Source organism: Alnus glutinosa, chromosome 2 (genome assembly GCF_958979055.1).
Source record: "Alnus glutinosa chromosome 2, dhAlnGlut1.1, whole genome shotgun sequence".
In the NCBI taxonomy this organism is placed as follows: Eukaryota; Viridiplantae; Streptophyta; class Magnoliopsida; order Fagales; family Betulaceae; genus Alnus; species Alnus glutinosa.
Genome location: NC_084887.1, coordinates 20420573 through 20436321, shown reverse-complemented (window position 1 = coordinate 20436321; position 15749 = coordinate 20420573). Strand labels below are relative to the sequence as shown.

The 15749-nt window shown below is 39.3% G+C and overlaps 1 protein-coding gene across 3 annotated transcripts; it reads right to left on the bottom strand.

The window, feature by feature from the left end:
* Positions 1–763: 763 nt before the first annotated feature.
* On the bottom strand, positions 764–15132 carry LOC133861604 (protein NPG1). Of its 3 annotated transcripts, none has more exons than XM_062297392.1 (6): positions 14813–15132; positions 13062–13315; positions 6188–6440; positions 4854–6064; positions 1999–2146; positions 764–1226 (listed from the first exon to the last, which is right to left on the bottom strand). In XM_062297392.1, the coding sequence occupies exons 2-6, from the start codon at positions 13215–13217 to the stop codon at positions 907–909; spliced, it is 2088 nt and encodes a 695-aa protein (XP_062153376.1). In that variant the 5' UTR covers positions 13218–13315; positions 14813–15132; the 3' UTR covers positions 764–906. The 3 variants fall into 3 exon arrangements, with proteins under 3 accessions (XP_062153376.1, XP_062153375.1, XP_062153374.1); XM_062297391.1 differs by having other exon boundaries at positions 13062–13324; positions 14813–15131; XM_062297390.1 differs by having other exon boundaries at positions 13062–13318; positions 14813–15131.
* Positions 15133–15749: the final 617 nt, after the last annotated feature.

Here is a 15749-nt window from a genome sequence, read left to right as displayed (position 1 = left end):
CATGTTAGCTAATTCGGTGTCAAAATTAAGGTTTTTGTATGTCAAAATTAAGATTTTTGTAAGTCAAAATTAAAGTTTTTGCGAGTCTTAAGATACAAAGTCATAATAAAGGAACAAAGGAATTGGTTATTGACAACCTTATTAATAAAAGGAATATGATCTCTCAATTTCAAGTGAAATAGACAGAAATTATTTCATTGTAAAAATTTTGTTTTGTTACATTTTAACTGTATATAATGTCATACCTTGAAATATGGTTAATTCATGACTGTTGAAATATTTTAGAAAAAATTAATGAAGAATATACACAACACAATATATTTATAGAGGAAAAGATCAAGCAGCTGATTTTATGGCTCTTTAAAAAATAAAAAATAAAATAAAAAAACAACGATACAGCAGAGAGAGAGAGAGAGAGAGAGAGAGAGAGAGAGAGAGAGAGAGAGAGAGAGCAATATAGAATAGAATTCGATACATCTCAAAGAAAATGAATTTATAAATTTCTTTCAACAAAGATTTACACAGCTGAGCAACAACTGCAAATTAACCAAAACATGTTTATAAGCCCTCTTCACCAACCTAAGCTTTCTACGACCCATCCATCTTACCATCAATGACTTTATTTTTCTTCTTATTTGCACGGAATAATTTCAATAAAAACATGGTTTCTGCTGCAACTTTTTACCTTGTGCCTTTATCATAGAGGAGTGAGACAACCAAAAAAAAAGGGTGGGGTTGGGGGGAGTATCCAAAACAGCAAATATTTAACAAGAAAACAATTCCCAAGCATGGGGGGAGTAGATTTCGTTGCAGAAAATTGAAGGAATAAAAATGAATGTGTGAACAAGTAAATATTAAAAAATTCACCTAATAAAAAATTTAAACCCTATGATAGATTGAAGGGTGTCAATGAATAGAGCTAAAGCTTTCAATGGGATCAGATTCTTCAAGCATGGAAGCAGCCTGAAAGCAGTCTGCAGCATCAGATAATCTTCCATCATTCCTGTGAACCATTCCCAAGTAATACCATGCCATACGGTTGGTAGGATCTATCCTTAATGCATCAGACAGTAAGCTTCTTGCCACAGGCAATACCTTCAAGCCTCTGTTTGACAACACACTACCAATCAAGATCTTGCAAGGAACATAATAAGGTTCCAGTAGAAGGGCATCAATATAAGCAGCAAGAGCTTCTCGGATCTGTCCACGACCTTCACGCAGTGCACCTGGTAGAAATTACCCGGAAAAATGACAATTTTTACAAAGAATATAGGGTTTCTAAGCCATATTAGGTCTGGCAAGAGATCCTTCTCATTTAAACCCATAGTAACAAGCTTTACAGCTAATGATTTCTACTCAAAAGTGATAATAGCAACAACAATATTAAAGATAGCAATGTTTTTTATCATCAAGTGCGTACAATAGTGTTTTAATTCACCCTTGTTGCAATGTCCCCAACTTTCAATTTGCAATGTATCCTAACAATCTACACTTACTACCTGTGTATTTAGGAGAGCCTTACGTTCTTTTTGTAAAATTTTATTACTAATAAAAAAAAAAGAGGTCCAATGAAAGCCCAACACCCAAAAATAGGCACAAAAAAAAAAAAAAAAAAAAATGCACAAATTTTAAAGCGGTTACGCGGTGCGATTATAGCTTTAAATAATTGCTAACCCGCGATTATTTTATAACCGCCAAGCGCCTAAGGCATGGCGGTTGCGGTTATAAAAATAGAATAACCACATTTTCACCCCTACTCTCCACCATGCCTCTCACTATTATTGGTCCTCTATATGAAAACATTAGTTTTTGAAAACCCTTTGGGCATATATTTTTCTAAACAAAATAAGTCAATCAGTTTCAGCATTTCTCCTAGGTAGACGACCAGAAACATGTAATAGATATCTTTGGGCAGTTGGCATATATTGTCAACTTCCAAGGAGTTTTAACATAAGTCTCAGAAATTTATTTGTTAGTAACTAAAGTATCAGTTCTTACCTTCTGTGTGCAGTGCTTCAGAAGAGTACTGTTTTAGCTCTCTGGCTTTCCCTAAACATATCTCTGCATCCTTCCAATGTGAAAGACTAGAGTACAAATTTGCCAGTCCATGCCAAACTTCAAATTCGTTGACTTTATCGTCCTCAGCCTATCATATAAGAAAAGGTCAAAAGATGAATTACAAAACAATAATTCATCAATCTGGAAGTCCAAATTGTTTTTGCACGGTTGAACATTATCTTTTTTCGTAAAGAACCAAAAGAAAACCAAATAAGTTTAAGGACATATGAATTGCAACAAAGTAATATTTCTAAAAGATAGAAATCTTGGAAGTACATATTGAATTAGAAACTAGTGGATCATTTTAATATATTGTATAGTGTTACACAAGTTATTTGAAAATGGGCTTCATTATCATTGCCCTCAATTAGACATTCATTTCTAAAAATAGAAGTGTTGGTACAATATTCTGGATAGGACAGCTCACTAGGGACACCTCATCATGTTTCTAGAATATACACATTATTATTCTAACACTCCCCTATTTTTCAAATTGAAGCATATATCTCATATAAGCCCAACTTAGAACATATAAATTCTAATTGGCTATGAAACAAGGATTTTGTAGACATATCGAAACTACATAAATTCTGCTCACAAACATCCGTATCTTGACATTGTTCCTCCATCCAGGCAAGATCAGATGTAAGTGGCTGATACATATTCTGTTCTTCTATGACACCCATGACTTAAAAATAATATTCTGCCAGCATCTGATTTCCTTGTGCGAGTCCAAAATATTGTTTGCAAATGTCATATATCCAGAAACATTTTTAGAGTCAGTGGATATGCTCCAAGCACTAGCTAATGGCTTTTGCATATCGAAGATCCAATAAAGGAGCGCCAATATTGGGTCCAATGCTGTTGAGCATGAGAGACATGATCTGATTATCCTCCTGATCCCAAAGACTAGAGGAGTCTCCACTTTTTGACTTGTCTGATATGAGGTGGTCAAATAGGCCTTTGCCTCAAAGAAACATTTCTACTGATCTGGCCCAATAAATGTAACTCCCCCCAATGAACTTAATCAAAGTCATAGAAGTAGTTGAGGAAGAAACAAGGTCAGATTTAGTTGCCATAGTGCTCACCAAAGTCTACCAATTAGTCATGGATAGGCTGAAAAAGTCACAGAACCGACCAAAATATTGCTGAACCGGCCAAAAGGTGAATTAAACTGACTGAAATACATAAACCGGTTGAAAAAGTCTCAGAACCGGCCAAAAAAAGTGACAGAACCGGCCGAAAAGGTGCTGAATGGGCCACCCAAAAAATATATGGAACTGGCCGGAATGGAGCAGAACCAACCTAAAGAGGATCACTGTTCTGACTGAAAAAAGTTAACTGGCTGAGAAAATGATGGTGGCAGCCGATAGGACAAATGTATTGGGAAAAAAGAACCAATTTTCAGCATAAACTCCACCAACATGGCTGAAACTCGCCAGAAAACCACCACAATTAATCTGAACACCGCCGAGACAGGCTGAGATGTCAACTAGATGGACCGTAAAGTACCGAAGACCACCAAGACCAGCAACAAATAACTGGAAAACACCGAAAAAGGACCAGAAGGTGCCGAAAGACACCAGATCTGGCTGGAAATCAGTCGGAAATCACCAGATCCAGTAAAAAAAATGGCGAGAACGGCGAGGATTCGTCAGAAATCACCAGAGTTAGGAATCCGGTGGGAATCGAATATGGATCAAGGTATGGATTTGGGTTGGTGTGTGAATGCGACCCGAGATGTGTTGGGATGGCTAAGGAACAGTTCGGGTAAAGATTCTGCTTGGGCTTTACATTTGGAGTGGCTATGTTGGTTAAGGGATGGTTTGGGGGTATGTTTGGGCTAAGGTAGTGATAAACATGGCCTAATGGACAAATGTTGGACCCGTGGCCCACAAAGGGATAAACATAAACGGGATAGGAGATTAAACCAGCCACGGATTATCCTTATCCTGGGTATGAATAAGATGCGCCAGCAACCAAACAACCTTCATCTTCGAAGCTTTGCCAAAAATTCACCGGCAGTAACAGAGCTCGCCGGCAACCACAATCAGAATGCCGACAGAGCCAAGCCACAACCAAAACATCATCAAAAACTTGATTCAACCACAAGACTAAGCCACTAATTGCGTCTTCGGCAACCAAAGAACCACCGTACACGACGAACATTAATCACTTCCAAACACAACACAGAATTCTCCGAATTGGTTAACACCGCTAACATTCTTTCATAGTAGTGATTTTTGATAAGTTTCTTTAATAGAAGTGATCAAATGAATTAAAATCACCATTGACAATCATCGATGACTTCTATAATCACAACCGTCTCTAGAATATATACACATCATATTATTCTAACATATAGCTTTGTCCTCCACCCTTTACTTGCTAATTTATTGATCTATTTATTGTTTTCATACATAGTAGCTTTCCTGTGCACCATTTATATTTTTTATAAGGTGAAGTTACCTCCCCTTTTATAAGGATACCAAGATTTAAATATCCTAAACCAAGCTAAGGAATGATTCTAAGATTACTTCCTTAAAACCCATTGCATCTGATTAATTTCAGAGTTTGAACTTACATAATGTCCCTCCAAGTCAAAGCTTTAATAAGAGATTAGATGGGATAATCACCCCTCAGAGACATTACAAGATCACAGAATAATACCATTTCTGCACCACTTATAGCAATAGATTAGATGGGCTCTCGCATCTGGCTGAAATTATGATTGAAAAAATAAAAAACTGTTTTTTAATTGAAGTACAGCATGTAGAGTAGATGTAGAATCTTACCTGAGGAATAATTCTAAGAGGCCCAAAAGATTTCCTCTGGGCTTGAACCAATGCAAGGAGGTAACGATAAGTTTCAATAGCATCCGTATGTAGTGACTGGGAGAGCTTTAGCTTTGCTTTCAGCCTGAGAAGTGGTCCTTGCTCCCATTTGGCAGTCTCATCTAGAGCAGCATCAGTGACCACCATAGCCTCTGGGAATCGCTGTTGAGCAGACAAAACCAGAGCAAGCAATCTCCAACCTTTTAATATGGATCCACCGGTTTCATCAATGAACTTCTTTGCATAGCGTAAAGCAGCATTCAAATTTCGGTGCTCTGCATACTGAATACCCAACTCAAAAATCAAGTCCGTATTATTGCACTCCAAAGCAATAGCCCCATCTAATGACTTCAATGCCTCAGACTGAAGACGAGACCTCTCAAAGTCAGAGGAAGAAACTTTAGCTTGCATTCCCAAACAAAGGCCCAACATGCGAAGACCCACACCCTTTATGTGCTCATCAATCCCCTGAGCATTATTAATTGTCCTCCGTGCATATACCACTCCCTCAGCAGCAAGATGGGAATCCTCACTGCATATCTTGGCAGCCAATAACAGTGCGATGAGGTCATTTGGTCGTTCATGTTTATGTAAAGATTTCCTCAATAGATTCAATGCAACTTTGTCTTGTCCAGCTCCACTGTAGCAAAGAGCTAAAGAATTCCAACGGTCAACTCGATGATATACCCCAGGCATGATCTCTTCAAGTTGCTTAGCTAAAACAGGTGTTTGGCGGCATAAAGATAGTGCAAATGTTAGGTGCTCCATTACAGATGGATCCCATTGGGTCTTACCAAGGATAAATTTCCTCATAAGAATCATAAAAAGTAGAATTGCCTCTTCTAGATTATTTTTAGGTATATATGAACCATCAATCTGGACAGCTAAACTGGGTGGGCCAGCCTCCACTCCACCATACAGCAAAAGCACAGCAAAGCGTTTCTGAATTCTTGTACAGCAATCATTATCAAGGTTCCATTGACTAAGGAGCGCACATCTATAAGCCGAAATCGCATCATGATAGTAACCAGCCTGCTTCCAAAGCTCTGGAAGGAGCTCTACAGCTTGGCTGACTGTCTCTTGCAATCTATTGTCGACTTGAACATCAGGTATGCCCTGATAGAATAGCCTCTCCACAGCATCAAGCACACTTTTACATTCACGAGCAGCTTCTGCAAATCCCCAGTAAACAAGGTTCCATTCGTGCTCTTATTCAAATCTGAAAAGGAAAAAAAAAAAAAAAAAAAAGCGAAAAGGAAAGAAGAATAGGAAGAAAACCTAAAAGTATCTCTTACCACTTAATCTCCCCAGCTTTTGGAGAGACTTGGCTTTTAAGTATATGGCTTCAAGCACCAGGCTAGCAGCATGCTGTGAGACTGCTTGCAGTGATTCGGAGTGAGAGCGACCCCTCCTGGAAGGCACTTTTTCAGCAAGGGGAGGTTGCAGTCGCTGTATAGCAGCTTGGAGATCGATGCCCTCAAACACACGAAGAGCACCTTCTACATTACCTCTTTGATACTCCAACTTACCAAGAAGGGATCTTGCTTCCTGTAAATTATAACAATTAAACATAAAGCATCACTCTTACATACCCTTATACCTCTGACATTTGAATAGACAGAATTAATTGTAAATGTTGCTGATAAAAAGTATGTCTTTGATAACAACGTTAACAAAGAACCAGAACGGGACCATATTCTTTTACACCTGATAAATTTATGGAAATACAAAATGCCATCTATAATGCAGAAGATATCCATTAAATTCCATCTTGTCAGTTGGTCTAAGATTTGTACTCTACTATCCTCAAAGGTTTAGGGGTTAGAAGCCTAATTTTGTTTAACCGAACTCTTTTAGGGAAATAGCTTTGGTGTTACGCCATGGAGAGGGAAGCTTTGTGGATATTGGTGGTGGAAACCAAATACAAGAGCATGTGGGATGGGTGGTGCTCCAATGCAGTGTACGGGTCCTACGGGGTGGAGGTGTGGAAAAACATTAGGAGGAAGTGGGGGAATTTCTCTATATTTGTGAGATTTGAAATGGGAGACGGGTCAAAGATTCGGTTCTAACATGACATATAGTGCGGAGATCAAACCCTAACGTAAGCTTTTCCGGTGTTGTTTAGTATGGCTCGCTTTAAAGAAGCCTCAGTGGCAAACATATGCTACAGATTCATGCATGATTGGGAGATGGAGTTGGACACTTCATTCTTCAATCTCTTGTACTCTAGCAGGCTAAGTCGAAGTGGCGAGTGTTAAAGCACTCGGACTCTTGTCAAAGAGTCCGAGCGCTAAAGGTCTCTTATCTTCAACCAAAGATGAGAGATAACTTCTAAAGTTTGAATTGTAAACAAATCGGTTAGACTTAGAGTAGAACTCTAACCGGTTGTATTTCTTTAGATCATAATAGGTTTAAATGAAGCCTATCCTATAGTGTAATTCTATCTCTATGTAAACTCTCCTAGATAGAAACCTTCTCTATCTCAAACTCTTGTAATCGATTCTCTATATATACAAATGCGAGCAACCAATGAACATCACGGTTGAAACACAATTCAGATAAATCCTATGGTATCAGAGCCACTAAAAGACTAGACGTCTATCTTTATTTATTTATTTTTTTTCTCTCTTTTCTTCTTCATTATTCAATGGCTGAATCTAGTGTTACCGCTGATTCCACCTCTGCTCAACCCGCTCCGATCTTCAATATTCCGCACATGAATCATTCTCCCTCAATCAAACTAGCCAAGGACAACTATATGGCCTAGCAGTTTCATCTTCTGGCGTATCTCCGTGGTTAAGATGTTTATGGCTTCATTGATGGCACACGATTCCTGCTCCTGCTCAATTGATTGTCAATCCCTCTACTGCTCCTGGTTCTCCTGCTATGATTGCCAACCCGGATTACCTCTCATGGTACCAAAAAGACTAGCTTATCATCAGAGTTCTGGTCTCAACATTATCTGATTCTTATGTATCCCATGCTGTCAGCTGCACCACTTCTCATGCACTATGGGAATCACTGGAGAAGATGTTTGCTTCCCAAGCTCATGCATGCGCATCATGCAGGTGCATTTCCAACTCGCTACCTTGAAGAAAGGTAATTCATCTGTCACCGATTATTTCCATAAACTGAAAACTCTCAGTGACACCCTTGCTTCCTGTGGCCAACCCCACAATGATTTTGAGGCTATTTCCTTCTTGTTGGCCGGTCTTGGATCTGAGTTTGATCCCCTGGTTACCTCCATCACTAATCGCATAGATCCCATCTCTCGTGATGACATTTACGGTCTTCTCCTGGCTCATGAGATGCGACTTGAGAAGCAAATGGCCACCATGGATCTCTCCAATACTACTGCTCATGTAACTACATGCAACACTAGCCACTCTGGCCAGCGTGACCGCAACTTTAATGCTGCCAGAGGTTGTGGTTTCCCCAATGGTCGTGGCTACCGTAGTACCTTCCCTGGTGGACGTGATCCTTCCTCTGGTCGACGTGGACGTGGCCGTGGCCAGCAATTTCATGACGCCAGTTCCTCCAGACCCATCTGCCAGATTTGCAACAAGCTTGGTCATTATGCCAGCACCTACTACCAACGGTTTGATCAATCCTCTCAGAATGACTCTCAGTCACCATTGCAGACCTTTTACTCCTCTCCCAGTCTACCTACTGATGATAGCTGGTACTCGGACTCAGGTGCTACTCACCACCTCACTCATGACTTGAACAATCTCACCATCTCCTCAGATGCGTGCACGGGTTCTAACCAGATTCATGTGGGAAATGGTACAGGTTTTTCCATCAATCATGTAGGTTCTACACGTATCTCTTGTCCACATCGTTCCTTTGTTCTTAAAATTTTACTTCATGTCCCTTCTATATGCAAAAATCTCTGTCAGTAAATTTGCTCATGACAATTCTGTCTTTTTTGAGTTTCATTCTTCTTTTTTTGTTATCAAGGACTGCCCAACCAAGTCCATCCTCCACCAGGGTCCTCTTAAGCATGGCCTATATCAGTTGATGCCCTCCCTCAACAATTCCACATCTCTTATTGCTCTTCTTGGTGAAAGGACCTCTGCTAAACAATGGCAAAAACACTTGGGTCATCCTGCTCTCCGCACTGTGAAGCACGTAATATCCAAGTTTTCCCTTCCAGTTTCATCCAATAAGTCGGCTGCTTCCTGTGCTTCCTGCCAGCAAGCCAAAGCTCATCAGCTTCCTTTTCCGACATCTAGTTCAATGTTCACTCGTCCTTTAGAACTTTTATTTTATGATGTTTGGGGTCTTTCCCCCGCTGTTTCATCAAATGGAAATAAATATTATGTTACATTTATTGATGCTTTTAGCAAATTCACTTGGTTATTTCCCATTCAATGCAAATCTGATGTCTTTTCAGTTTTCAATAAATTTCTTCTTATGGTTGAACATCTATTCAATACTAAAATTCAACGAGTTCAAACCGATTGGAGTGGGGAATTTCGTTCTCCCAACACCTTTTTTCATAAACTTGGCATCATTCATCGTGTGTCATGTCCTCACACACATCAACAGCAAGGTTGTATCGAACGCAAACATCGACATATCATCGACACAACACTTGCTCTTCTTGCTGAAAGTCATGTTCCAAAACCTTTCTGGGATAAGGCTTGCCAAACTTCATGCTATCTCATTCATAGACTTCCCACACCAACTTTGCAAAACAAATCCCCTTTTCAAAAACTTTTTAATCGCAATCCCGATTACAAGTTTTTAAAAATCTTTGGTTGTGCTTGTTTTCCAAACCTTCGTCCTTATAATCAACATAAATTTGACTTCCGGTCTCAGCAATGTGTTTTCTTAGGTTACAGCCGCAATCATAAAGGATATAAATGTATTCATCCTCCCACTGGTCGTATCTGTATCTCTCGTGATGTTGTATTCCATGAGTCCATCTTTCCAGTTTCCTCTCCTTCCTCAGTGTCTAAACCCAAGTTGCCACCCTCCTGTACTGTCTTACCATCTTCATTAACTTTGCCAAAGCATTCTATCCAACTTCCGTATACGGAATCCACTCCTGTTTCCAGTGCTGTCTCTCCTACCTTCTATGCTGCTTCTTCTCCATCCAGTATTGCTTCTAGCTCCTCAGCCTCTCCTTCAGTCTCTAGTTCACCTATTTCCCTATCTCCCACTCCCTGCCCTGCTCCCACCCGAATTCACCCTATGGTCACCCTTGCACAGAATCAAGTTGTGCTCCCACGAGTCTTCACAGATGGCAGTATTGCCAAAGCATTCTGTCCAACTTCCGTATACAGAATCCACTCATGTTTCTAGTGCTGTCTCTCCTACCTTCTATGCTGCTTCTTCTCCATCCAGTATTGCTTCTAGCTCCTCAGCCTCTCCTTCAATCTCTAGTTCACCTATTTCCCTATCTCCCACTCCCTGTCCTGCTCCCACCCGAATTCACCCTATGGTCACCCGTGCACAGAATCAAGTTGTGCTCCCACGAGTCTTCACAAATGGCAGAATAAGATATCCTATTTCTCGGGCTCTACTGGCTGTACAAGATTCCGAATTTGCAGAACCTACTTGCTATTCCAATGATATCAAAATACCCGTTCAGAATCAGACTTGGACTCTAGTTCCTCCTCAACAAGCTACAAATTTAGTGGGCTGCAAGTGGGTGTTCAAATTTAAGAGAAAGGCGGATGGATCTATTGAACGACATAAAGCTCGTCTTGTAGTTAAAGGGTTTCATCAATAGGCTGGCCTAAACTATGGAGAGACTTTCAGCCCGGTTGTTAAACCAACAACCATTCGGACAGTGTTATCTTTGGCTTACTCTCACGGCTGGGATATGCGTCAAATTGACATTCAAAACACCTTTCTACATGGTTTTCTCGATGAAGAAGTCTATATGTCTCAGCCACCCAGATTCTCTCATCCAAGTCTACCGAATCATGTTTGTAAACTACAAAAAGCACTCTATGGCTTGAAACAAGCCCCCATAGGCCTGGTTTGCCCGACTAAGCACCAAACTATATGATCTGGGTTTTACTAGTTCTAAGGCAGATACATCTCTTTTTATTTTACGAACTCCATCATTAACTATGTTTGTTTTAGTCTATGTCGATGATATTATCATCACTGCCTCTGTTCTAGCAGCTATTTCTGATCTTTTGCAGCAGCTTCGAGTGTCTTTTGCACTCAAAGATCTTGGCAAACTCAACTACTTCCTTGGTGTGGAAGTTGTTCCACTGAAATCTGGTATCTTACTCTCCTAAAGACGCTACATACTTGATCTCCCCAAGCGTACCAATATGCTAGAAGCTAAACCAATTTCATCTCCAATGTCTTCTTCAACTTCTCTCTCAGCATTTGATGGTGATTCTATGGACGATCCTTTGCTCTATCGTAGTACTGTGGGCTCTTTGCAATATTTATCTCTCACGCGCCCAAACTTGGCCTTTGCAGTAAACCGAGTATGTCAATTTATGCACAAGCCCACTAAACTTCATTGGCAGGCTGTCAAAAGGATACTACGCTATCTAAAGCATACGGTCTCTCATGGTCTTCTACTCACTCGATCGAATACATCTGCACTTGAAGTCTTTTCTGATGCGGATTGAGCTGGATGCCCCGATGATCAAAAGTCTACTGGCGAATATTGTGTATTTTTGGGATCCAACCTGATTTCTTGGAGTCCTAAGAAACACCCAACAGTGTCCAGATCGAGTACAGAAGCTGAGTATAAATCTGTTGCCAATGCCACCGCCAAACTGCTATGGATTCAGTATCTTCTTCGCGATCTTGATGTCCATCTTCCTTCTCCTCCAAAGTTATGATGTGATAATATTGGAGCCACATACTTGGCAGCCAATCCGGTTTTTCATGCTAGAACCAAACAAGTGGAAATTGATTTTCACTTTGTTCGGGATCATGTTGCTGCCAAGACTCTACAAATTCTGTTCATCCCCAGGAAAGAGCAAATCGCTGATGTTCTAACCAAACTGGTTGCTTCAAATCGGTTTCCATGGTTTTGCTCCAAGCCCAACGTCCAAGCCTCCCTGTTAACCTTGAGGGGGGATGTTAAAGCACTCAGACTCTTGTCAAAGAGTCCGAGCGCTAAAGTTCTCTTATCTTCAACCGAAGATAAGAGATAACTTCTAAAGTTTGAATTGTAAACAAACCAGTTAGACTTAGAGTAGAACTTTAACCGGTTGTATTTCTTTAGATCAGAATAGGTTTAAATGAAGCCTATCCTATAGTGTAATTCTATCTCTATGTAAACTCTCCTAGATAGAAACCTTCTCTATCTCAAACTCTTGTAACCGATTCTCTATATATACAAATGCAAGCAACCAGTGAACATCATGGTTGAAACACAATTCAGATAAATCTTTTTGCGAGGACAGGATTTGTTGGGCCCCCTCCAAAAGGCGATCATTTGAGTTCAGATCTTTTTATCATAAACTTACCACCCCTCCCCCTCCCCGCTGGCTACTCTTTCCCTTATAAGAGCATTTGGAGAAGCAAGGCACCTTCGAAAGTGGCTCCCTTTGTTTAGACAGCAATGTTAGGAATGATCTTAACCTTGAATAATGTAAGAAAAGACATGTCATACTGAAGAACTGGTGTTGCATGTGCAAGAAAAGCGGGAAAACCATCAATCATCTTCTGCTCCATTGCGAAGTAGCTAGAGACTTGTGGGTATTGGTTTTCCATTTTTTGGAATAGAGTGGGTAATGCCACAACAAATGTTAAGAGTTATTGGCTAATTGGAAAGGCCAGTTTGGCAATCACTGTAATTTAGAAGTTTGGAGCATGGCTACCCTTTGTGTATTGTGGTGTATCTAGATAGAACACAATTCTCGAAATTTTGAACATTGTGAGAGAATGGTGGTAGAGTTGAAAGATATATTGTTCAAGACCCTTTATTGGTGAACGGTTGCTATCAATAGTTCTCGTGTTTCTAATTTTCTAGAATTTCTGGATTTTATTCTTCTTCTTCTCCCTAAGTGGGTGTCTCTCTTGTATATTCTCTGTGTACTTGAGTTGTGCCCATTTGCGCTTTCTAAAAAAATTGAATTATTTATCCAAAAAAATAAGAATACAGGCTCTATTTAATTGCTTGTTATTATCAACATAAAAATGAAAAATGCATGAATGTTCACTTGATAAGAACATCCTAACCTCAAAATTGAGTGATAAGCCTTCTCGTAATGAAGATTCAGCTTCTTGAATGTTTCCCTCGTCAAGCTTCGCTTCAACTTCTGTTGTTTTCATCCAAACGCCATTTGCACCGACTTCTCGAACCTCGATGCCTACCTCATGCTCTCCAGACTCCATGAATCGGCTCCCTAAGGCTTTTGCCCACACCTTTCTTCATAAATTTTGTTTTTTCCCATGTCCTTTATTTCTTTAATACTTAGACCTCGAGAGTTTGACTGCTGCAGCTTTTACAAACAAGCAAAATACAACTTTTTCCAATAAGTAGACAAAAAGCAATTGTATCGTGTTTTATCAGTCAGAAACATGTTAAAATAACAAAAAACAATTGGCAACCAATTCCAAATACACCACACATACACTAAGAGCATCTCCAGCAAGCTTAGTTATAATAACTAACTAAAACGTACAATTCCCTACTTTAACTACTACTTTTTCAATATACACTCCAACAGATTCTCTAATATTTTTTTCTACTTTCTTCTTTTATTATATTATTCACAACACTCATAGTTTCAAACATTCATCCTTTTCGATTTCAATAATCCACTGGCTCCTTGCGAATCAGACTCGGAGCAACATCAGCAACAAACTTTGTTCGAAAAACTTGAGAAAACCCGCAAGAAACTCACGGACCTGTTTCTTATTGCCTTTAATTTTTCAATTTTTACTGAAACCTATAACAAACCCATCAATATTTGCAAACCCAAACAAGGTTATTCAATAAAATTTGATCAAAGAACCCACCTTCTAAAATAAATCCCAAAAAAAGAAAACTATACAAAACCTGGGAAAAAGAATCTAAATTCTCAGGAACTCAAGAATAAATCCTTAATTAATTACCAGAATGTGGAAACCCCAGAAGCAAAAAATGAATCAGAAACCAAATTCTTGGACCTCCTGGCTTCAAAGATGAAAGCTTTTTGCACTTTGCAAATCAGGGTCTCAGAGGCTGGGACATGACGGGCATTATCGACAACTTTTGGGAAGGCCAAAATCTCTAAGAAAAAAAATTATTGAGGAAGAGAAAATGGGAGGGAGAGAAAGTGGATTCTTACCGGAGGGAAAGAATCGACGATCAATCGGCTGCGAATGAGAGCTTAAATGGAAACTACTCGCCGGCAAATAGAGCCGAGTTTTTCAAAATTTCCCAGAATCTAATGTGAATTTTCGTACAAGTGCCAGAATCTAATAAAAAAATAACTAAAATATGAACAGCAATGGGTGCTTTTTCATTCTGTTTTATGGGTTGCTTTAAGCCTTTCATATTACAAACGGGGAATGCAGCTTTCATAAAGTAGGACCCAAAATATTCATAATCTCCACCCAACTTCGGTTAAGCACTCGCTGGGAAGCACAAAATACAAAATGTCATTTCATTTTCTCCAAGGCTTTCTCAACAGACATACAGTGAGGAGAACGAATAATTTTTCTCATCATCCAACATCATGCACAGATCCTTGCAAATAATCGTTAAAAACAAGAGCGAAAAAGTACCTGCCTTGTCACCGATATCCTTTAAAAAGAGAGAAAGGATAGTCGGAGCGAAAGGCAAACACACGTAACGAATTCCCTTTACTTATCAAAAAAAAAAAGATTCCATGATCACCCACCCCACCAAATTCTCTGCTCACAGAATTGCATTAATAGGCGAAAACGCAAACAAACAGAGAAATAGGTAAAAGAACAAAATAGAAAAGCGACAACGATGAAACCTTTGAAATGGAAGACTTTGGGGGATTTCAAAGCAGAGCGGAAGCGAAGACGGACGCCGGCCGCACTAGCAAAGAATGAAGAGTGTTGTGGTCCTTTGAATTTGGTCAAATCAGATCGCCGTGGCCGGAGAGCGATTAAACCGGTGGTGGGGATCAACGACAACAGCTTTCGGATAATTCAGGGCACTGACCATATGCCCCGGGGAGAGAGAGAGAGAGATAGATGGGATCTGAAGCCGAACGTGCATTCAGTCGTTTCGGCATGGGAGGAACAAAAAAGTTCGATTTTTGTTTATGTTTGTGCGTGCCATGACTTGTGCACACGCTCCTCGTAGTTTGTTTGCAAGGCTCTTTTGCCACGTCGGCTGTCCGCTTTCCCCAACGTCTTACATATTTTATTATGAAAAATGATTCTGACCGTCCATGCCACAAATATTGACATAATTACAGACTTTTTTATTTTATTTTATTTTTTATTTTTTAAAACAAATCATAAAATCAGAACACAACTCATTTACATAGTTTTGTTGTTTTTCTTTAATAAAAAAAAAAATTAATAATCATTTCTCTTTTATTATAAAGACATGTCAAAATAAAAATATGATAGGTTTACAAACTTTTATACAACTTCTATATAATTAATAATTTTTTTAAAAATCAATTATGATATGTTTACGAGCTTTGTATAGCTTTCATCCAACTTTTTTTTCAAATTAATTATTAAATATATTTTCATACATGTGGGTCTTACATATCTAATGGCCGCTTTTCAAAAAAAAAAATAATACATGTACTCATGGTGCACAACAAGTGCACTGTCACATGTGCCTTGTGACAGTGCACTTGTTGTGCACTATGAGTATTTTGAGCATTTTCCTAAAACAAAATATTGAAATTGGATAAAAATTGTACAAAAATTATAAACGTATCATATCTT

What these genes read in the sequence shown, in the direction of transcription:
- LOC133861604 (XM_062297392.1), bottom strand. Translation starts at nt 13,217, where the DNA reads ATGGAGTCTGGAGAGCATGAGGTAGGCATCGAGGTTCGAGAAGTCGGT. An exon ending in GCTTATCACTCAATTTTGAG is followed by an intron (nt 6,441 to 13,061) that starts GTTAGGATGTTC and finishes TATAATTTACAG; the next exon opens with GAAGCAAGATCCCTTCTTGG. An exon ending in AAAGCTGGGGAGATTAAGTG is followed by an intron (nt 6,065 to 6,187) that starts GTAAGAGATACT and finishes GGGGATTTGCAG; the next exon opens with AAGCTGCTCGTGAATGTAAA.